The sequence below is a fragment of the Ctenocephalides felis genome, unplaced genomic scaffold (genome assembly GCF_003426905.1).
Source record: "Ctenocephalides felis isolate EL2017-DRISC unplaced genomic scaffold, ASM342690v1 CF-g0.4_SCAFFOLD_03570, whole genome shotgun sequence".
NCBI lineage: Eukaryota > Metazoa > Arthropoda > Insecta > Siphonaptera > Pulicidae > Ctenocephalides > Ctenocephalides felis.
The window spans coordinates 25366737-25389860 of NW_020539724.1; the positions used below are offsets into that span (position 1 = coordinate 25366737).

The 23124-nt window shown below is 30.5% G+C and overlaps 2 protein-coding genes and 2 non-coding genes across 4 annotated transcripts in view; all 4 read left to right on the forward strand.

Moving 5' to 3' along the window:
• LOC113383655 (venom serine protease Bi-VSP-like) overlaps positions 1-1979 on the forward strand; it is a 19139-nt gene extending 17160 nt beyond the window's left edge. Inside the window, exons 5-6 of the mRNA XM_026621907.1 lie at positions 974-1066; positions 1833-1979. Coding sequence (XP_026477692.1) covers positions 974-1066; positions 1833-1979 — 240 coding nt within the window. The remainder of the gene's footprint in view (positions 1-973; positions 1067-1832) is intronic.
• Positions 1980-8026: 6047 nt separating this feature from the next.
• LOC113383972 lies at positions 8027-8240 on the forward strand. Its single transcript, XR_003367921.1, has one exon. It is a non-coding gene; the product is annotated as a small nucleolar RNA U3 (small nucleolar RNA).
• A 3366-nt stretch (positions 8241-11606) lies between these two features.
• On the forward strand, positions 11607-11819 carry LOC113383890. Its single transcript, XR_003367848.1, has one exon. It is a non-coding gene; the product is annotated as a small nucleolar RNA U3 (small nucleolar RNA).
• Positions 11820-15488: 3669 nt separating this feature from the next.
• Positions 15489-20455, forward strand: LOC113383656 (venom serine protease Bi-VSP-like). The gene is made up of 6 exons (XM_026621908.1): positions 15489-15510; positions 15546-15563; positions 17810-17923; positions 18716-18807; positions 19986-20078; positions 20330-20455. The coding sequence occupies exons 1-6, from the start codon at positions 15489-15491 to the stop codon at positions 20453-20455; spliced, it is 465 nt and encodes a 154-aa protein (XP_026477693.1).
• Positions 20456-23124: the final 2669 nt, after the last annotated feature.

Here is a 23124-nt window from a genome sequence, read left to right on the forward strand (position 1 = left end):
GCAGTTTTTGAGAGAACTAAGCGTCCGATTGAATGATTCCGAAAACTTTCTGCTTTGTTTAACAAAATAACTGATTTTGGAAGAAAAATTTTTGCTTCAAATTTTTTTTTTAATTTTTTTTTATTTTTTTTTTCAAAAAAATTTTTTTGTATATCGAAAATAATTCAAATTTTTATTTAAATTATGTTCTAATATACATTAAACAAATAATTAAGTTTATATAATTCTTATAAATATTCGACAATGTTACAATATTTATAATAATCTATTTTAAAATATTTAATATCCCTCGATCATTTCGTTACGGTACGGAAAGTTCCAGCAATTTGCCTTAAGGCACGATGCTATACACTCCACTAGTTATTTGTTAATTTTATTCACAGTAGCTATAAGTTCTAAATAATCGCAATTTATGTATATTTATTAATTTAAATGCAATACAAAAATGCGATACAAACTAAGTTTTAAATTTTATATTAATAATTTAGAAAAATTGTGTAATTTGTGAAGCTGTATTAAATTGAATGCGATCTACAAATCATATTAATGTAAGGCTCTGACTCAATGCAATATTGGAAACTTGTTCGAACAAACATACTTCTTCTCTCTCCCTCTCCTTGGACCCAATCTCAAAATCATTATAGTCTATCAGAGTAGATTCAGAATTAAAGAAAAATATGAACAACAAGATCTACCAAAAGTTTAAACAATAAAATTTTTTTATAAATATAATTATACGATATAAACAAATTAAATCGAACAGTTGTTAAGTATCTAAAATTATTCATTTGAGCATGTTGTGAAGAAAATATTCACATTATCACAATTTAGGGGTCTAACTATGGTCTAACCGTTAGATCATAAAGGGGGCTGTAGATGAAATGAGTTTGGGAATCACTGGTCTAACGCAATTTGGGTGTAATAAATTTTGAGCTATATTTACATTATTAACTAATTTTTTTATTCATAATAGATTATTGATGAGAGAACAATTTGTGCTGGTTATCCTCTCGGCGAGAAAGATGTTTGTTCTGGAGACAGTGGTGGTCCGCTTATGTTGAAAAAGGTAATATACCTATAAAGCTTCTAATATATAATTTTGTAATAAATTCAGATATGTATTTCTTATTTCTATTTGTTATATTTATAATTTGCTATAATCATAATAAAAATTAAAATATTCTTCTGTGTGTTACGAGCGTGTAACATTTGATTCTGATTATAAATTCTAAAGTTTTTACCAGACACTTTTTATATTAATATTAATTTCGATATTGAAGCGAAAAGCTTGTTTTAGTAGGGGTAAGTAGTAACAGGCGTATTTCAATATGATAAAAGATATTAAAATATTTGTTTATCTCTCATAACTACTATCCTGCTACTACTATCGTACTATACAGAAATGTGCTGCTCCGTCTTTTGTTAAATGTTTCATGAATTAGCAGACCCGAAAAAAACTACGATACTGAAAAAGAAGTTTTAATAATGGAATTTTCTGATGTCTTTATTCTAATCGGACTGGACTAGATTATTTTATGTATGTTTACATTTTTTGCAAACGTAAATAAATTGCAATCTGTGCCCAATGATAAGCATGATAGGGTCTATATTTATTTAAAAATGTTGAAAGGAATTTTTATTAATCATTTATTGATTAATTTTTTATTGATTAATTTTTATAAATTATTGGTTATTTTTATTCCTCGAATGTTTAATTACGATACAGAAAGTTCCAGGATTTTGCCAAGACAAAATGCCATGCACCACTTATTTAAATATTTTAGATTTTATATTTTTTATTGACTTATATAATGCAATACAATTTATTTCAGACCGATATTAGTACTGGAGATGCAGTGATTACATATCATATCGTTGGCGTGGTTGCCTATGGTTTCCGATGCGCAGAACCAGGATATCCTGGTGTTTACACCCGTGTTACTTCCTTTTTGCCCTGGATAAGAGCGAACATCTCCTGAAATTAATTACATATATATGGATCGTCTATTTTGAAAGTGGTGTAAGTCTAATCTCTCTTATCGAGAAAATTATAAATCTCTCAATTGAAAATCTGGGCATATTATATGAAGTTTGGCAATGCTTTTACTATTTTATAAAATATATAATATATCGCTGTGACTTGAAAGCCTTGAAATAATTACTTACTACCACAAAAATTGTTTAAGATTTTTTCTGTTTCTTATTTGCTTATATAGGTTTATAATTACTGATTTTAATGTAAAACAAAAAAATCGTGCATAAAGGATTAAGTTGAAAAAATACTTGGAAATGTTTTACATTACCAGCTTTTTACATTACCTCTATAAAATCTTACACGTAGGTGGGGTAAAGAGGGCCAACTGAACCTTTAAACCTGAAAAGGTATAAATAATAAAAACAGTAATAAAAAATCTAAAGTATTTTGGAAAAAGCTATTTTACAAAAAATAAATTGAATAAATAGTTATTCATACTCTGCTGTTAAATATGTCTGACGAATGACCAGATCAAGGTAATATACAGTGATATCTCTCTAAAAAAAGTACCCATAAAATTTATATTTTTATATTTTGCATTGGAACAATGTGGCTAATATTTCATAAAAACCTTCTAAAAATTAAATAAAAATTAAATATTGGACCTGCTTGAACAAACAAAAAATATTTCTATAATAATGAATTAGCTGGAAGTCTTACTGAACCTAGTCAGATAATTTTTGTATTATTTGTTTTTATTTTTATTTTATTTGTTTTGTTTGTTTGATTTGTTTTTTGTGTAATATAATAATAATTGGTTGGGTTTTCACAATATAATTACTCAAAGTCAGATTGGACCTTTGTGCCTCGTCCTGCACTACATTAAACTAGAGGTGCATTTCAAAATATACGTTCCATATATATATATACATAAAATAAAAGTGATATGAGTAAGTTTTCACGCAATTCAAAATCATTATTTTATAAGTTATTATTTATTCTCATTTTGAGTTTATATTTTAGCGCTATATTTAAATTAACTAATTTTATATTCATTAGTGTTGTTTTTAAATTTATATCACATTTTTTGTAAGTTTCATAAAATGAATTGTACATTAATAAAAATAAAATTCCACAGGTCTAAACGAATAGAATCAGAAATAATTATACGTCAGTTGATAGAACTACAAAAAATAATACATTTTTTGGCAGTTACTTTGTTTCTGCGTTTGAACATAGGAGAAGTCCCGTAATGCCGGACGGCGCCAAGCACCGGACACTCTATTTAACACATATTATTTAAGCGAATATAAATCTTTTTGATTCAAAATACAAGTGAAAGGGTCATGGGGGGCACACAGGTATAGGATCACGCGCCAAGCCTTGCCTGTGACGCACACGGCCACGGCGATAGCAATCCTTTCCTGTTTTTGGCGCAAAATCACGGCGTCACCTAAATATCAATGAAAGTAATATTATGTTAATATTAATATATTAATAATAATATTATGCATTTGCATTTGAGTGCAAAAATAAAAATTGTACTTGATTATTATCCGTAAAATGGCAGAATATTATTAGATCTTTTAACCAACTTCAGTAGGTACCACCAAATGAACGAAAATGTCTGTCCCTTAGCACCGGACACTAAGTCGTCCCTTAGTGCCAGACAGTAAACATATTGAAATTTCCTGTGAGAAATTACGTAATTTATTCCGTATGCATTTCCGTATGCATTTACATTTGAAATGTCCAGTACTAGGTGCCACTGTTCAAAATCATATTTTTTTATACCAAAGTTTGAATGATAGTATTAATTATTTTTTAGCAAAGATTGCGGTTTTGTTAATTTAGTTTGATTTCTACCTTTGTTATCTAATATAAATCATAATTTGATAAATATTTCGTAAAATATTTCTTGATTTATTTATAAATAACCTTAGGTGTCCGCCACTATGGGACTTCCCTCTACTATAACTCCAATCATTCTATAATTATATAATTTTCAATTCAAATCTATTATTTCGTTTCCATTTTGAGATTATTCAGTTTGATTTCTCTAGAAACTTCATTTTCAAGAAACAGGGTACAATATTCTTCTGATTCAGACATTTTTTATTAAATCAAGACTTGTACTACTTCAAAATGTTTATTGTAACTTTGTAACTTCAAAATGTTTATTTATCTATGCTGATTTCCTTGTCGATATCGGTAAGCATAAAACGTTGATGCCGGTACGCATACAACGACAGATCTCTATTCACATACACGACGACTAATCACAATCGACCCGTATAGAAATGATCTCATTAAGAGCGCATGACGAACAGTACGGGCGTAACGGACTTCCGTTGCATTTATACTAGTCGCGCTTAAAGAAGTTTTATTTAAAAAACTGACACCATGATCTTGCCTGCTGATTGTCTGCATTTTTTCTCTCCATCGTGCCTGGCCCTCTCGGATTACTGTTTATTTGACTCGCAAATGTAGTGGCGAAATATCCATGATAACATATTGATGCAAAAAATCAAAATACTATTATGAATCATCAACTCGTTATGCTAACGGTCAAATGTGAGTTCGCGCGGCGCTCATTTAGCACAGAGCTTTTTCCTATTCAAATATTTGCGGACGATATGTCCAACATATTTTGTTAATATCTTCAGGATGTTAGCTATCTCAGGCATTTTAACTTTTTGGTTTTACAAAAAGTTTCGGTGGACTTTTCTTATATTTTCGGTGTAAGCACCTCAATTAGCAATCCAGAGCATTCACCATCGTCAGCCTGTTTGGCCATGATTAAAATCGGCAAACCATTTCTCCAACATTTAATTCGATTGGGCAAAGTCCAGATAACACTGATTAACATCTATAATTAATAATATGTTTATATGATATCTATGAAACATTTAGTTTCTTCATTAAATTTTATATTCAACGTTATCATAATAATAATAACGTTAGTATGCGAATAAAGCGATACTTTGGCAGCATTATTATTTTTACAATTGCCTTGAATACATGGTTTCGAAAAACTCAAAAGTAGTGTCATTTGAACCTTTGTAACTTGTAAATCGTCGGATTGTCATGAAATCTTGACATATATATTCTTAAAAATGTTGCTTCCTACAAATCATATGGATGATTACATATCGACATCATCTATGTGTTATCCTACGGACTTATTGAGTGACGTATATATATTTTTTTAAATCACTAATTGAAACATAATTGAAAATTGCGGTGATTAGTATTCATAGAAAGTTCATTCTACTTACCAATATAATTTTGCTCGAGGCAAAATGTCACTTACACATAGTTAATTTTGTTGCTGTAAAAACATATTTTTCCCATAATACCTATTAGAGTATATAGAGTATATGCTATATAGATCTCAAGATCAAGATGTTAATAAATTCAAATATTTACTTTATGATGTTATTGCTGATATTCATCTATCATCTGTATTCAACAGTCCGGTGGATCTTCTCGATTTGCTCTCACAGACTTGTATACGTAATTTGAATTTTATCGAGTCAAAGGGGAATACCTCACTGTATTAAAAGAAATCTTATGTCAGTAACAATTATATAGTCAAACGTACAACATGTTAATACAACAATCGTGAATTTAGTTCCTTGTTCTTTTATTATTAAAAAACCTGTATCATAATCATAAGATTTTTTATGAGTGATGTTAAGCACTAATCATGAATAAACTAAATGTTATGTTAGTGTGTGTGGTGTTTATAGTTATGAGAAACCAAGTTATTGCACAAGGTAATATGATCCAAAATTTATAAGATAAATAAAAAATAGTTTACCATTATTTTTAACACTCATGCTGAAAATAGAAAAGCAATATTAAAATATAGTTACAAGACTTTTCATGAATTATATTTAAAAAATTAATTATCAACTTTATATTTCGAAGGCGGACACAAGAGAAAAAAATGGCCCAGATCGTATTCCTTCTTTAGTTTTCAGTCGACTTGACATCAAGAAAAATCAATCATTTTTATATTTATAACAGTTTCCCATATTGTGTAACATGAATTTGTGTCGCTTACATTGGAATGTAGTTTGAAAAAAAAAAAAAAAAAAATGGTGCATGGCATTGTGCCATAAGGCAAATTGCTGGAACTTCCCGTACCAAAAAATATTTTTTTAAAAAAAGATTAACATTCTTGAAAAAAATTTACTTTGAAAAAATTAGATTTTTGAGAAACTTTGAATTTTTGACAAAAATTTCCTTTTTAGAAAAAAAAAGACTTTTTGAAGAAAAATGGTTTCTTTATTAACTTCGGTAAGTTATTGTAATCGTCCAAAAATCGAATTTGAAAATTTTTGCATTTCTCGACGTTTTGAAAGTTTCTGAACATTCTGGCATACCTCAGAAAAAATGGATGTGTGTATTGTGTGTGTGTGTGTTTGTGTGTGTGTGTGTGTGTGTGAGTGTGTGTGTGTGTTTTGTGTGTCCGCATTTTTTTGTTCACGTTTTCGGGCGCACGGATCAACTGATTTGAATGGTTTAAAAACATTCGATTCCTATTGATAGGAAAATGTGCTGATTAGTTTTTGGCAAAGGCAGGTCCAGCAGTTACGGAGATAAAGAGCAAAGAGTGCAGAAAATAGAAATCGAGTTTTTGAGAGAACGGAGCATCTGATTTGAATGATCTAAAAAAACATTCAACTAGTAATGATTGAAGAAGTGGTTACTAGTTTTTGACAAAGGCAGACCCAGCCATTTCGAAGATACAGAGCTAAATGTGCAAAAAATGGCCGTTTTTGAGAGAACTAAGCATCCGATTTAAATGAACTTTCTGCTTGTTTTAACAAAATAATTGATTTTGGAAAAAAAAATTTGTTTCAACTTTTTTTCAAAAATTTTTTTTTTGTACGTCGAAAATAGTTCAGATTTTATTTTGATCTGACTAAAGTTCTAATATAATTTAAACAAATAATTTCAACATTGCAATTCAGTTTATATAATTCCTGTAAATATTAGATAATGTTACAATATTTATAATAATCTATTTGAAAACATTCAATATTCTTCGAACATTTCTTTACTGTACGTGAAGTTCCAGCAATTTGCCTTAAGGCACGATGCCATACATCCCACTAGTTATGGAACTTTTTTTGACGATATATTTTATGGTCTTAAAAAACTTACTGAAATATTACGGGCTTACGATAAGTAGTTTAATTTTAAAAATTCATCGAAGTTTGAGAAAATGAGTAGTTCCTTTGACATTTGTTTAAATTAGACGATTTACTTGGTATAACGATAGAGTACGTGGTCTTAATAAACATACTAAGCAATTAAAGTCCTACAAAAAACTGGCTCAATTATAAAAATTATTGATTTTTGAAAATTTGCTTTTAAAAAATACTCCGACCTGGTTGACGTTTTCCATTTTCAATAATGTGTAATAAAACCACTTCGAATACTTTTAACTACTCATGAATTCATTTATCTATCATGGATTAAGTCGATTATTTACACAAATCAGGAAGTTCATAAAACTTGCCTCAAGGCAAAATACCAATACCAACTAGTTTATTATTGTTACTGTTTTGATTTTAATTATCATGTGTTCATATATTTAATCTTTTTTTTTAACTTCCCCTAGGGTAAGTTCTAGTAATCGCAAGAAATCGAAAATGAAAATTGACTCACATATACACATAACTTGTCTCCTTCGAATTAAAATGACGCGAAAACAAACTTCTACGGGAAGTTAAAAATCGGATTTTATGTGATATGTCATATTTAGTTTTATGTTTCATGTAACTATTATTTGTATTAGCTAGATAAAAATAAAATTTTAGAACATATGACATATACTGAATTAGAAAAAATAATATACATATTATGAAGTCGTATCATGTACTAATTTACGCCCAACGTTGCTTCTATAAGCAAAACTTGAAAATGGAATGTTAAATGTTAGATGTCACCGCATCGTATACCTGGGTCACGTTAACCTGTAATCGCCGCACAAACCTGAAAGGATTTTGGTTGTTTCGGTCGAAACGTCGTTTGGGCAAGATCGTACTTCACAGGATCATTTCTGTAGTATGTCTTCACAATCTCTTCACTCAAACGTGGAGTTGATGCGGCCTCGAAGATGAGTCGTAGCATCGCACCCTGAGCGTGAGAAAGGTGCTCGAACTTCATTTGGAGTTTGATCATCATCGATGACCGTTCGCCGAAATCCCCTCGTAGATTTTGGTCATGGGTGTGATGCTTTCTGAGAGGTTTATTTAAATGTTATTATTTTGTACATTCCAAAAACAACGCCAACATCTTTTCGATGTTTATGTCTCTTCTTCTTAAATAAAAATAGATAAGAAAAGAAGTACAGTTCGACAGTAAAACTTTCAGTGTAATAAATAATGGGCAGTCATTAAGGCAGGCAGTGGCAGGTCTAGAGGTTATGGACTAAAAATAAGTTAAAAAAATGTCATTTGGCGGTCAAAGATGTTGATTGTACATATGTACATCAAATTATCAGATATTTTATAGAGATTTTATCAATGTGTATATATTTTGTGTAAATTTTTTTGGGTTCCGTACCAAGATTTTTAATTACGGTACGGGAAGTTTCAGCAATTTGCCTCAAGACACGATGCCATGCGCCGCACTAGTTTTGAAATATTTTGGAAATTCTGAACTTTATTTCAAAGCGATTGTACTGCTTTAACTGCATAGAGATGGAATATCGAAGCGCGTAAGCGCCTAACGGACAAACGATGTTACGGAACCCATGTAAATATAAATAAAATTTATTCGTATTATTAAAATCTCCACAAAATATCTGATAATTTCATGTGCCTAATGGTCTCCACGAATTCGAAGTTACGTAATACTTCATGGGCAGAGAATATAGAATGCTATAATTCTCGCTCTAAAATTATACTTATCTTCTAATTATTCCCATTTTTGATAGCAATAGCAAAGCATGTGTTTATGACCTTCCAGGCAGCCTCAATTTTCAATATCACTTTTGCAACTGCATCTGGAGTAATCCTTCGGCTTAATATCTTTTCTGCACCATACCACAGTGCACTAAATCACTATGTATACGTATGTGTTTATCCGTAAAGCGGATACACCTTTTCATCGAAGATTTCAAGAACACGGATCAACCGACTTGAATGATTTAAAAAGCATTCGATTTCCACGAATAGGGAGACGTGCTGATAAGTTTTTGGTCTAAGGCAGGTCCAAAATCACGCGCGTCGATTCGCTTTAAAAAAAAATAAAAAAAATTCAATATATACAGTTTATTTTATAGTTTTAACAAATTTTCAGATAGCCGTTGTAAAACACCATTAGGGATTCCAGGTAATTGTATCGGAATTCGTTCCTGCCTTTCAGCGACGGAACTATTACCTCTAGCAGCCCAGAATCAAACAATTGTGAATTATTTGAGGCAATTAGCATGCGGTTTTGATCAACTTGGGCCCAAAGTAATTATGATATGCATGAAAATAGTTGAAAAAGCAAAGTTTGGTAAAGTAACTAAATATAATTACTTTTTGCTGAAGTAATAGATATGTATTTAATGATGAGAAATAGTTTTGCTCGTTTTGTTAAAATAATAAAATATGAATTAATGAAATAAAAATGACATTTGCTTCAGGTGTGTTGCGCTTTTGATCAACCATTTATAGAAGATATACAAGAAAATTGGACCAAGTTCGACTTTCCGCTGGCCGAATTGGAGCAGTGTGGTAATATTACTGTCTCATCTCATAATGAACAATTTCGATCTAAAAGCGTGAGTGGTTTCATTTCTACAGAGGGTATAATTATTGAACCTGAATACGTGGGTGGTGTCAATTCTATAGAAGGTAAACTTATATGTGAATCCAAACATTTATTTTAATATTAAACTAAATATTAAGTAATTTTTATCATCAACAAGTTTCTGACTTTAATGTGGTTCCACTTTAATATAATCTTTATCTCCATTACTATAAATATGATACAAATAGTGATTGTTGTTATATTTTTATTAGGGTAGAGTTAAGTTTAAAAGTCAGCGTGTAAAAAGGTCTACCAACATTATCGTACAAAGTTGTAACTTATAGTTTTTTTAACGATGCTATTTTAAAACTAGCTGTAAGTGGAATTCTGTCTTGAGGCAATTATGGCATCGTGCCTTAAGGCAAATTGCTGGAACTTCCCGTTGAATACTGAATGTTTTTAAATAGATTATTATAAATATTGTATCATTGTCTAATATAAAATAATAAAATAAAATCTGAAATATTTTCGATATACAAAAAACTAAAAAAAAAAAAAAAAAGTGGGACAAATTTTTTTTTTCCAAAATAAATTATTTTGTTAAGACAAGCAGAAAGTTCTTGATGCACTGAGTTAACGATTTTAAATGGTTTATGCCGTATCAACAATACAAACATAAAAAGTATTAAAAAAAATATTACAAACTTGGGATTTGAACCCGATCAGTCTGGACTTTCTTATGTACTAACGCGTACGGTGACGCGTTAACCAACTCTGTTAACTGCTATAATAACATGCTGACGCGCAACACTATTAGCGGATCGGAATTATTGCACTTTTTGCTCTGTATCTTCGAAATGGCCTGACCTGCCTATACCAAAAACTAATCAGTACGTCTCCACATCAATACGAATCGAATGTTTTCTGAATCATTCAAATCGGACGATTTGTTCTCTCAGAACCTGCCATTTTTGCATTTTTTTCTCCGTATCTTTTAAACGGCTAGACTTGCTTTCGCCAAAAACTAATCAGCACGTCTCCTTTTCAATACGAATCGAATCTTTTTTGAATTATTCAAATCGGTTGATCGGCGTTCCCGAAATCGTCGACAAAATTTGTATCCGCGCACACGCACATACACGCACATATACACACACACATACATTCATTTTTTCTAAGGTATGCCAAAATGTTCAGAAACCTCTGAAACGTACAGATATATAAAAATTTTCATTTTTGTTTTTTTTTACGATTACTATAACTTGCTATACGGGAAGTTAAAAATGTTATTAAAACAATCAGTTAACTACATTGTATAGAATTTTTTTCTTGCTATCCAAATTTTGCCGCCACCGAAAATTTGCTGCCCTGGGCAGTAGCCCCGACTGTCCCTACTGTAAATCCAGCGCCAACTTATATGTCATATTTAGTTTCATGTTTCATATAACTGCTATTTGTATTAGCTAGATAAAAATAAAATTTTAGAACTGACTATTGAATATGACAAATTATGAATTAGAAAAAATAATATACATATTGAACATGTACTATATGAAGTTGTAACATGTACCAATTTACGCCCAACGCTGCTTCTATAAGCAAAACTTGAAAATGGAATGTTAGATGTTAGATGTCACCGCATCGTATACCTGGGTCATGTTAACCTGAATACTGAATTATAAAAAATAATATACATATTTTGAAGTTGTATCATGTAGTCATTTAGGCCCAACGCTGCTTCTATAAGCAAAACTTGAAAATGGAATGTTAGAAGTTAGATGTCACCGCATCGTATACCTGGGTCACGTTAACCTGTAATTGCCGCACAAACCTGAAAGGATTTTGCATGTCTCGGTCGAAACGTCGTTTGGGCAAGATCATACTTCACAGGATCATTTCTGTAGTATGTCTTCACAATCTCTTCACTCAAACGTGGAGTTGATGCGACCTCGACGATGAGTCGTAGCATCGCACTCTGAGCGTGAGAAAGATGCTCGAACTTCATTTGGAGTTTGATCATCATCGATGACCGTTCGCCAAAATCCCTCGTGGATTTTGGTCATGGGTGTGATGCTTTCTGAGAGGTCTCTTTAAACATTATTATCTTGTGCGTTTCAAAAACACCGCTAACATCATTTCGATTTTCATGTCTCTTCTTCAAAAATAGATAACAAAAGAAGTACAGTTCGACAGTAAAAGTTTCAGCGAGATAAATATTGGGCAGTCATTATTAAGGCAGACAGGCAGGTCTAGCGGTTATGTACTTTCAATAAAAAAAATTTAAAAAATTGTCATTTGACGGTCAAAATGTTTTTGACCGTGAAATGTTCGAATGTTTTTTGAATTATTCAAATCGGTTGATCGGCGTTCCCGAAATCGTCGACAAAATTTGTATCCGCACACGCACACAGACACATACACACACTTACACACACACATACATCCATTTTTTTTTCAAAGGTATGCCAAAATATTCAGAAGCCTTTGAATCGTAAAGATATATAAAAATTTTCATTTTCGATTTTTTTGCGATTACTATAACTTACCCTACGGGAAGTTAATAATTAAACGGCTTTGATTACTCCATCTATCGGTTGAAAAAAGCCTGATGATATATTTTAGAAAAATAGCTAACAAAAAAGTGTGATAAAAATGACAAATTATGACGAAATGTTACTGATCATAGTTCGATAGTTTTATCGATATGTGTTATGAGTTGTGATGTAGTGGGCTTCAATATCATTTAAATAATTATTTTTTAATACACCAGGACAATGGCCATGGGTTGCTGCTCTAGGTTACCATGGTGAAAACGGAACCACAAATTGGTGGTGCGGAGGCGCCCTCATCACAAAAAGACATGTGCTCTCGGCTGCTCATTGCATTCGCGCTGGAATGTGAGTCAATGTGATCTTACACCTATTCAAATTTAGCATGTTATATTGTTTTTATATAATTTTCATTTTCATTATATTCAATTATATCAAAAACTAGTAGAGTGCAGGGCATCGTGCCTTAAGACAAATTGCTGGAACTTCCCGTACCGTAATTAAAAATCTTGGTACGGAACCCAAAAATATTCACACAAAATGTGTACACATTATTAAAATCTCTTTAAAACATCTGATAATTTGATGTACACATGTCCAATGAACATATTTGACCTCCAAATGACATTTGTAACTTATTCTTATTTAGAGTCCTTAACCGCTGGACTTTCCTTCCCAAAAATTTAATCAATTCTTTATCTTGTCAATACAAGTAAAATGTTTTTCGAATTATTAAAATTGGACGCTCCTTTCTCTTAAGCACTTTTTGCTCCGTATCTTCGGAACGGTTAGATTTTCCTTCGCCAAAAACTAATCAGCGCGTCACATTATCAATTCCAATCGAATATTTTTTGAATTATTGAAATCGGTTGATCGGTGTTCCCAAAATCGTCGACAAAAATTTGTATCCGCACACACACACAGATACATCCATTTTTCTTAAGGTATGCCAGAATGTTCAGAAACCTCTGAAACGTAAAGATATATAAAAAAATTTATTTTTGATTTTTTTGCGGTTACTATAACTTACCCTACGGGAAGTTATATTTAAACGATTTAAATTATTCAGTGGTACCTTGGCATCGTGCCTTAAGGTAAATTACTGGATCTTTCCGTTTCAAAAATATTTTTTTTTTGACAAATCTTTAAAAAAAATTTGAAAACTTTAAAAAAATTAGATTTTTGAGAAATTAAAATTTTTAATGTAATTTAACTTTTTTAAACAATTTCATTTTTTTGTATTTTGAAGGTTTTAGAAGTAGCTGATTTTGAAACAAAATATCAAATCACTTTTTTCTCTGTATCTCCAAAACCGCTGGACCTCCCACAATTAATTCTTTATTTCATCAATACAAGTACACATAATATTTTTTGAATAACTCAAATCGGAAGCTTCGTTTCCTAAAAAACTGAATTACCATTTTTGGAACTCTTTGTCCCGTATCTTCAAAACGGCTGGACCTGCCTTTGCTAAAAACTAATCAGCAGGTCTTCCCCTAAATTGGAATCGAATGTTTTCCTATCATTCAAATCGGTTGAGTAGTGCTCTCAAAATTGTCGGCGAAAAATTGTATCCGCACATACATCCATACATATCGATAGTATATTTTTCTACAGTATAAAATAAATTCATCTATTTGACTAAGAATTATATCTTGTAAATTAAAAACTTATTTATTCAAACTGTTTCATATCAGTTTATAAAATATTCAGAAATATATAATTATTTATCGAAATTTATTCATAAAGATGCTTTTGTTAAGTATTTTTAGTTCCTAGAAAAAATATATTACCCCCAAATTATAAGAGTTTTCCTTATAAATCTTATGCATGTAACTTGTTTTGAATAACAAATATTAACTACCTTTGTATACAAGTGTCGCCTATAGAGGACACATTGTCCACGATTTCTAGATCACGAATCAACAGATTCCAAAAAAACATTCGATTCATAGTGATGATGAAAAGACGTGCTGATTAGTTTATGGCACAAGCAGGTCTAGTCGTTTCGAAGATACGGGGCAAAAAGTGCAAAAAAATCAATTCAGTTTTGGATGAATGGAATTCCCAATTTAATTAATTCACATTTTACTTGTATAGACGGATGAATTGATTACATTTTTAGAAAGGCAGATCCAATAGTTTCAGAGAACCAATGAAAAAAAATCCATTTGGTCATTGATATGATCATTGGACATAGGCATATCAAGTTATCAGATGTTTTGTATAAGTTTTAATACTAAGTATAATTTTGTTTACATTTCTATGAGTTCCAATATTTATAATGATAATCGTAAGACTGTGACACGGCGCTTACGCGCTTCGATATTTAATCTTAAAAAAGCTACGCAACATGATCGCTTTGAACAAAAAATCAAAGTTTTCAAAAAACTTCAAAATTCTGAAATATGTTGTTTAGCCTGGTCTGTACAGTAGCGCTACTGGGCGACTTGCTGTTCCGTAGACCAGTGTTACCTTTGCAGAAAACACTTCTGTAGCGAAGGAGTTAAAGTACAATTAAACTACTCATGAATTAGCTTGCTCATACTTAAGTCAATGAATTAAGATAGAGTCCAAAATGTAGGGTGCGGTGAATAGGAGTGAGCCACGCTTTTATATATGGTTGTAAAATAGTTAAAATGAAAGTGATTTTTTTTTTTAAGTTGCAAAGGTATACCAAAGTGCAAACCTTTTATCATAGCAAATGCTTACAATTATGTTTGGAAGTATTTCTTTTTTTGTGTTTTCCGAAAATGTAGGGAAAAGTGTGAAATTCATAGCGCGTTTCTTCGTACAGTGTGAGAGTAGTTTTATAACCCCCAAATGCTTTTTAAAATTGATCAAGTATCAAAATATGATAAATATGTGCGCGGCTCGACATAGATGTTACTAGACTTATATTAGTTATTCAGGTGGCCCACTCCAATCTGTGGCCCACGTCTGTCCACTGCACCTTACATTATAAGTTCAATTAGAATTACCTCAATGTACAATATATTTTGACTGTTCTAATATATCTTTTTATATATTTTTTGAATTTGATAAATTGCTATTTTTTTCATAGAAAGCTGTTATTACATTATGGAAAAAGTGTTAAAAATAACCAGTATTATTTTATTACAGATATTTAGTTCGTCTTGGAGAATTTGATTTCAACGAATCTTCACCGGCTGTTGTTGATATGAAAATAGCTAAAACTGTTAGACATGAAGAATATAACAGAAAAACGCGTGTGGCTGACATTACTATTATCTATTTACAAGATGAAGCTTCTTACACTTGTAAGTGCTGTTAATGAGTTGAGTATTTCTTAAATTCCGGACGTGAAGTTTATGTTTTCACCAGAAAGTCCAATTTGATAATTTTTTGCGTTCTCCACTTTTCAAGTCACTTTGAATTGTTGTGACACCGAAATTGAAAAAAAAACTATGTGTTTGTTTATAAATAAAAATGACTACACCAATTATTAGTTCTTAAGATATCAGTTGTAAATCGTGCAGATTATTTTTTGGTGAAGATCATGCGGAACGTTCTTAGTTAGGATCAGTAGCGGCGCGAGGCGTCGGCGGTGTCGGCGGCCGCCGACGGCCTCGCGCGTGGTGGGGCCTCGCAAGAGGCCCCGGAAAAATTTTAATTATTTAAAATTTAGTTAATTTTCATACGGATGTGCGAGTAAAAAAGGTGATTAGTGGTTTACAGGCACTATCATTTTACTCTTTTATCTTTTATGGACATTATCTAATATCGTCTGTCAACACTATAGATTATTAAATCTAAACAACTTTGCGCAAGCTAATTCTCTGGTTGTTTATATTTGTGTATTTCTTATGTGAGCACTATGTAAATCATCGAAACAGTAATTGAATATTCGAGGAATAAAAGTAATCAATGTTCAATAAAAATTTATCAGTGAGAAATAACAATGAGATAATAGCAAAAACTGTTAATTTGAAACTAATCATTGTTTCACACCGTCAACACAAGCAATATATTTTTTTAAACATTCTATTGGGATGATCAGTTCTTTCAAATAAAATTGATAACCTTTTAAACTTTTTTTGTATCTCCAAAACCGCTAAACCTGCCTTTGACAATTTATCAACACAAATCGAATGTTTTTTAAATCCTTTAAATCGGTTGATCGGCTCTGATGTCGTCGACAAAAAATTAAAGCGTCCTAAAAAAACGACATTTTGGCATTTTTGAACCAATTTTAAAAATTCAAAAACTGATCGAAAGTTTTCAGTTGGCGATCGTTCTGAATTGTTTTTCGTCAAGATCGACCGCACAGTTTCTTCGTGTTTATTGTAAAAATCTTTTTTCAAAAACTTGTTAGTATCATCTAACATAAATTTTATGGAACTACGATAAATGATTAATTATAAAAACTCATTAAATTTTAAAATAATGGGACGAGCTTTTAGACCATGTATATACCTACTATGTGATGTGCGGATTTGTGCACTCAAATTAGTATGAACGTAGATTTTTTAAATCTAATTAATCACTTGCAGATTGCAAAATTTTGTCTAATTAGTTATTAAGTCGGTGATTTCCAACTATTTTTTATTCATAATGATCGAAAAAACATAAAATTAACTAATCAAATGGTTGGGCAAAGGGAAACTTTTTTGCGATAATTATTTAATTTTAGTGCTTTTTTAATAGCTGGAGAATAAACCATTTTTGCCGAAGAGTTTGTTAATTTTAACTTGTGTAATTTTTGTCTATTTCAATTGGTGTATTTATCTGATTAAAAATAAATCTCATATACAGTTATAGTAATCGCAAAAAAATCTAAAACAAAAAATTTTATATATCTTCAAAGATTTCTGAACATTTTGGCAAATTTTCGACGACGATTTCGCGAACATGGATCAACCAATTTGAAAAATTCAGAAAACATTTGTCATGTATTGAAGGTAAGAAGACGTGCTGATTAGTTTTTGGCAAAGGCAGGATAAGCCGTTTCGAATATACGGGGCAAAAAGTGCCAAACTGATTACATTTTTAGGAAGGCAGGTCTAGCGGTTTTGAAAATTCAGTAGAAAAGCACAACAAAAGCCATTTAGCATATGCACATCAAATTATCAGATATTTTATAAAGATTTTAATTAATAGTGAGTTAAGTTAGACTGCAACGCGCCTTTTACGCGCTTCGATATTTCGTCTCTAAGCAGCTAACGCAACGTGATTGCTTTGAAAAAAAGTTCGAAGTTTTCAACAAAATATTTCAAATTAAAAAAAGTCAATTTCTTTCACTTTTCAAATTTTTTAAAAGCTTTTCAAAAATTTAAATTACGGCACGAAATGTTTCAGCAATTTGCCTTTAGGCACGATGCCATGTACCACTAGTCAACTTGCAACTGGCAAAAAAGGGGGGCCTCGCAAACGAATTTCGCCGACGCCCACGAATGGTCTAGCGCCGCCACTGGTTAGGATGATAGAGTTTATTAAAAACGTTAAAGGCCTACAGATATGGTTTACTTATACAAATTCAATAAAGTCTTATTAATTTGTATTACAGTTGCAATATATCCTATATGCTTACCCTATCGAAAGGATGTGGCATATAAAATATTTGCTACTTCCAATGAACAAGAAACCCTTTGGGGAGCCGGATGGGGTTCCACGCAGTATGGTAAGTTTGAATTTTACGTCATATTTGATGTAGATAATATTGCAGCAATTATTATTATATGCCAATGCCAAATATTATTATAATCTCTGATCATATGTAATAATTTTTTGAAAATTTTATCTATATAAAAAAAATTACGTGAAACTTTCAAACAAAGTAAAGATATTAAGCAACAAATAGAGACGGTTAATTTGTTTTTTTAATTTTTGGTAGTTTATAAAATTCCAAATTTTCAGCAAGTCTTCATAGCTCAAATTAAAATAATTTTCGAATTAATCTTAAATTAAATATTTAAAATACTATAGCCTCAGTATTTTAAATATTTAATTTAAGATTAATTCGAAAATTATTTTAATTTGAGCTATGAAGACTTGCTGAAAACTTGGAATTTTTTAAACTACGAGTATCACTGCAAAAATGGTAACAATGCAAATCCGGTGATGGCTCGTTGGAAAAAATTTATTTATTTCTTAAATTAAATGAATTACGAAAAAAAGTTTGAGGGTTTTATTTGGATAGTTGAAATTATTGCTGATCTATCAAGCAAATTTTTATAATACTTCGAGTTTTTGATCTATATACACTCGATATATACAATAAATATCGGCAAGATTGTGATATGATTTCCTTTGTAACTCTAAAGCTGAAGATCTAAATAGTTTTTTAAAATCTATTAAAGGTATTGAAATATTCTACATTTTTATCTCAGTAACCGTTTTCAAAAGGGCGCTTTTGAAGTTCTTTGTTAATTATATTTTATACGAGAAAAAAAACCATATTATAATATTTTAGGTGGTGCCACCAGTTCAATTTTGCAAGAAGTTATGTTACCTGCAGTAACTACAGAAAAGTGTCAAAATGCTTACTCAGCATTTCCAAATAAGGTAATTATAATTAAACTTTAAAAAAAAGAGTACGCGTAAGGTTCACATGCGATTGACACACATTTGCTACTGTACAAGATGGAATTTAAGTAAAAATAAATACATAATATAACAATTTTGAATGTTTATTAGTAATATGGTAACACTGGTGATACACACATTTATTAGTGTCAACCATTATACACATTTATATAATGATAAATTATGAATTATATATTTATAATAGCATTAAAAATATGTATAATATTTAAAAACAATAATGTAATAAAAGTCCTACTTCAAATATGACATGGTCAGTTTGTCATTGTAATTAGCATTTTGAAATTAACCTTCAATAGAGAAATGAAGTAATTGCTGATTAATAAATTCTATAATATTTATTCACACAGTGGATTATGTTAAACAACGCCAAAGCAAATATTGTTTTCGCAACTTCACTCATCATGTAATTGTGTTGAAGAACTTCATGTAATAAAAATTAACATACTTTAATTGACTGCTTGTATTTTTTTACTTTTTTGCGATATAATCTTATTCTTTGAACAGCTGTAATATCTGTCTTGCCTAATAAATATTTTCCATTTTAATAACTTCAAAGAATTATAGAAACTACGAATAATATAGAAATGATTTCTAAGGAACAGGGTGAAAAATTCTTCTGATTCAGGCATTTTTCATTAAATCAAGATTTGTACTACGATGTAACTTTAAAATGTTTATTTATCTATGCCGATTTCCTTGTTGATATTGATACGCATACAACGTTTAGGCCGGTACGCATGTAACATTGATGCCGGTGCGCATACAACGACAGATCTCTATTCACATACACGACGACTAATCACAATCGACCCGTATAGAAATGATGTCATCGAGAGCGAATGACGAATCATTGGCACTCGGCTCTTATCTTATCTTATCTGCCGTTGCATTTGTACGAATTTACATTCTATTCGCGCCTAAAAAAGTTTTACTTCAAAAAAAAATCCAGTGAGATAGCAAACTAAAAATATAATTATTGACTTCCCTTATAGTAATCTCAAAAAGCGTTTCAAAGTTTCTGAACATTTTGGCATACTTAAAAAAATAGATAAGTGTGTGTAAGTAAGTAAGTAAAACGTAAATTTTTCCTTTTGAGTAAAAACCTTTTTGAGTAAAATTAATTAAAATTATTACAGATAATAGATGAAAGAGTTATATGCGCCGGCTACGAACAAGGCGGTAAAGATGCCTGCTCGGGTGATAGTGGAGGACCTCTTTTTTGGCCCGTGGTATGAAATAATTTTCTCAAATTACTAATTTTAATATTTATTGTAGGCAATAAGAGTGAGTATGACTTTTTATATTCGAATGCACAGCGCAGTGCTAATATTAAAATCGATAATATATGGATTTAATAGTTTTTAGACCCAATTATTTTATAATTATTCTATTTGTGTACTAGAACTGTTGGAACATCTACAAAAATAATTGATGTATTTTGAATATATAATTTCAGACTGTAGAAGGAGAAGCTGCACAGAGAGTAGTCTACTTTTTAATTGGTATCGTTTCTTATGGATACAGGTGCGCTGAACCTGGATTCCCTGGGGTATATACTCGAGTATCTGCGTATATGCCTTGGATTGTTGAAAAGTTACAGCAATAATAATATAACTAAGATTGTTAGATTAAAATGCTTCAAAAATTTATTGAAACGGTTATTTTCTTATTTTTTGGTTAATGATGTCAAATGTCATTATATATTTTGTAATTTATATAAGAAAATATGAAAATCAGTTACTTCAAATAATATTGTGTTCATAGCATTTTAATTCATGCAGCAAATCATTAGCAATCAAGTAGGGACTAAGATGAAACTATTAAAAGATTTAAAAGATGTTATTTGGTTAAGCACTATAGTTATAGGGAATTAGATGCTTTTGCCTGCTGTTCTCACTATTTTTGTTTTTTTGTAACAACTGCGATTTTCTTCTTTTTATCGATAGATCTTTTGGTCTGTTTTTAAACGTGATAAAATTAGCCAATTAAAATTATGCCAGTTAAAAGCCAATCAAATTTGACAAATTTAAATTTTCTTTTTTCTCGGCCTCAAAAGAACTGGCCAAATAGTACTATATCATTTTGTACGAAAATGAATAAATATGAATAAATGATCCGAATTATATTAAATACTTGATTATTGAAATAAAATTGATCAAAATCACCACTACTGGCATAAGGTTATATTTATTAATAAAAATAATTAATTCGATAGAGGAATAATTACTACATTCGCATATCTTTATTTAGTAAAAAAATCAATATCATCTTCAGCAAAGTTTTATTACTCAAACTCTAATAATAATTAATAACTTTTGTGTGCTTTGAATATAAACTAGTTGAAATTTAATCAGCAATTATAATTTATAAGTGCATCTTCTACAAGTTTGGGTTTTCTGAATTTCAAAATTACTATCTAATGTTACTCACGTCGTAAGATAAAAAATTTATTGATCTAAGTTTATAGATATTAATATAAAATAACTTTCAAATATAAATTCTTAAATTGAAATTAACACCAATAACCGAGAAACTATAATGAGTATAAGTAATGAGTACTTGAGGTTCTTAATTTTTTTTTTAAGAAAAGGTTTAACCGTTTTAAAAACGTCACTGTACAAATATTTTGCAATATGCATATTATAAAAATTGAATTAAATTGCATATTTTTCAACTTACGTCAGAAAAATAACAGTAAATTAAATGCTCTCGATGTTCTTATTCGGGTTGATACAACAGTCTCTAAAAATATTCATATCACGAAATATTTTTTTTTAACGAGCAAATAACTTCTATGCAACATTTATTTTTAAAGGTAAGAATTTTTCAACTTCCGGTAGGTAATGGCAAATAAATCAAAAACGAAAATTTTCGCATATCTTTACGTTTCAAAAGAAGAAGTTTCTGAACATTTTGGAATACCTTAGAAAAAATAGATGTATGTGCATGTGAGTGTGTGTGTATGTATTTTGAGATACAATTTTTCGTCCACGACTTCCGGCGCACGGATCAACCGATTTGAATAATTTAAAAATCATTCGATTTCTATTGATGGAAAGACGGGCTGATTTGTTTTTGGCTAAGACATGTCCAGGTGTTTCAAAGATACGCGGCAAAAAGTACCAACAGTAATTTAGTTTTTGACAGAACGGAGCGCCCGATTTGAATGATTCAAAAAACAGTTTACTTATTTGATGAAATAAAAAATTAATTGAATTTTTGAGAAGGCAGTTCCAGCAAATTCGGAGATAGAAAAACATATGCACATCATATTATCAAAATTTCCGTATAAATTTTAAATTTATATTTCAGTTTAAAAATGTATATATTTCACATGCATTATTCTAATCGTAAGAAATATATCTTCAGATGGATTCATTCGGCATCTCTTGTTAATGTAAACATTTGCGCGTTAAGATCGTCGCTATATAACTGAACATATTCGATTTATAATTATCTATTTGAAAATATTTAATACAATTGTTATTAATCATTGAACAATATTTATTAATTACAGATTTTTTCTTCAAATGTTTAATTCTGGTACGGAAAGTTTCAGCAATTTGTCTTAAGGCACGATTCCATGAGTCACTAGTTAGCAAGAATATTTGAAAGTAAATTTGTAGATAAATGACAATGTTTGAAAATTAATAACGAAAGTATTTTCTTTCGTTTATAGTTTTATTTTTTGGTGGTGAGCACTATTGTTTAGTTTACGAGATAATTTATATAATCTTCAAGTATACGTTAATTTATTTGTTTTATTAGATGACTTGTTACTTCTGAGTTAGGTTTTTAGTTTCTTTGAGTGGGTTAAGAAGGACCGACTAAACCTTTACACTGATAAAGGTATAAACAATTAGAAAACAGTAAATAAAAAGTAGATTAAGTTAAAAAAAGCAATTCGGCAAGAGATAAAATAAATTAATAGTTATTTTATTTCTGATTTGCTTCTCGTAGGGTAAGTTACAGTAATGGGCCAAAAATCAAAAGAGGTTTCTGAACATTTTGGCATACCTCTAATAAAAACGGATGTGTGTGTGTGTGTGTGGGTGTATGTAGTATGTATGTATGTATGGATACAATTTTTGTCGGCGTTTATGGGAGCACCGGTTAACCGATTTGAATTATTTAAACACCATTCGGTTTCTTCTGATAACTAGATGTGCTGATTAGTTTTTGCAAAAGTTGGTCCAGCCGTTTTGCAGATACGAAGCAACGAGTGCATAAAATGGAAATCGAAATTTTAAGAGTACGGAGCATCCGATTTGAATC

Excerpts from the sequence above, each read along its gene's own strand:
- LOC113383656 (XM_026621908.1), top strand. The coding sequence starts at position 15,489 with ATGAAGAATATAACAGAAAAAC. Across the intron at positions 18,808-19,985 it reads ACTCAGCATTTCCAAATAAG|ATAATAGATGAAAGAGTTAT; the intron begins GTAATTATAATT and ends AAATTATTACAG. Across the intron at positions 20,079-20,329 it reads GACCTCTTTTTTGGCCCGTG|AGAGTAGTCTACTTTTTAAT; the intron begins GTATGAAATAAT and ends GAAGCTGCACAG.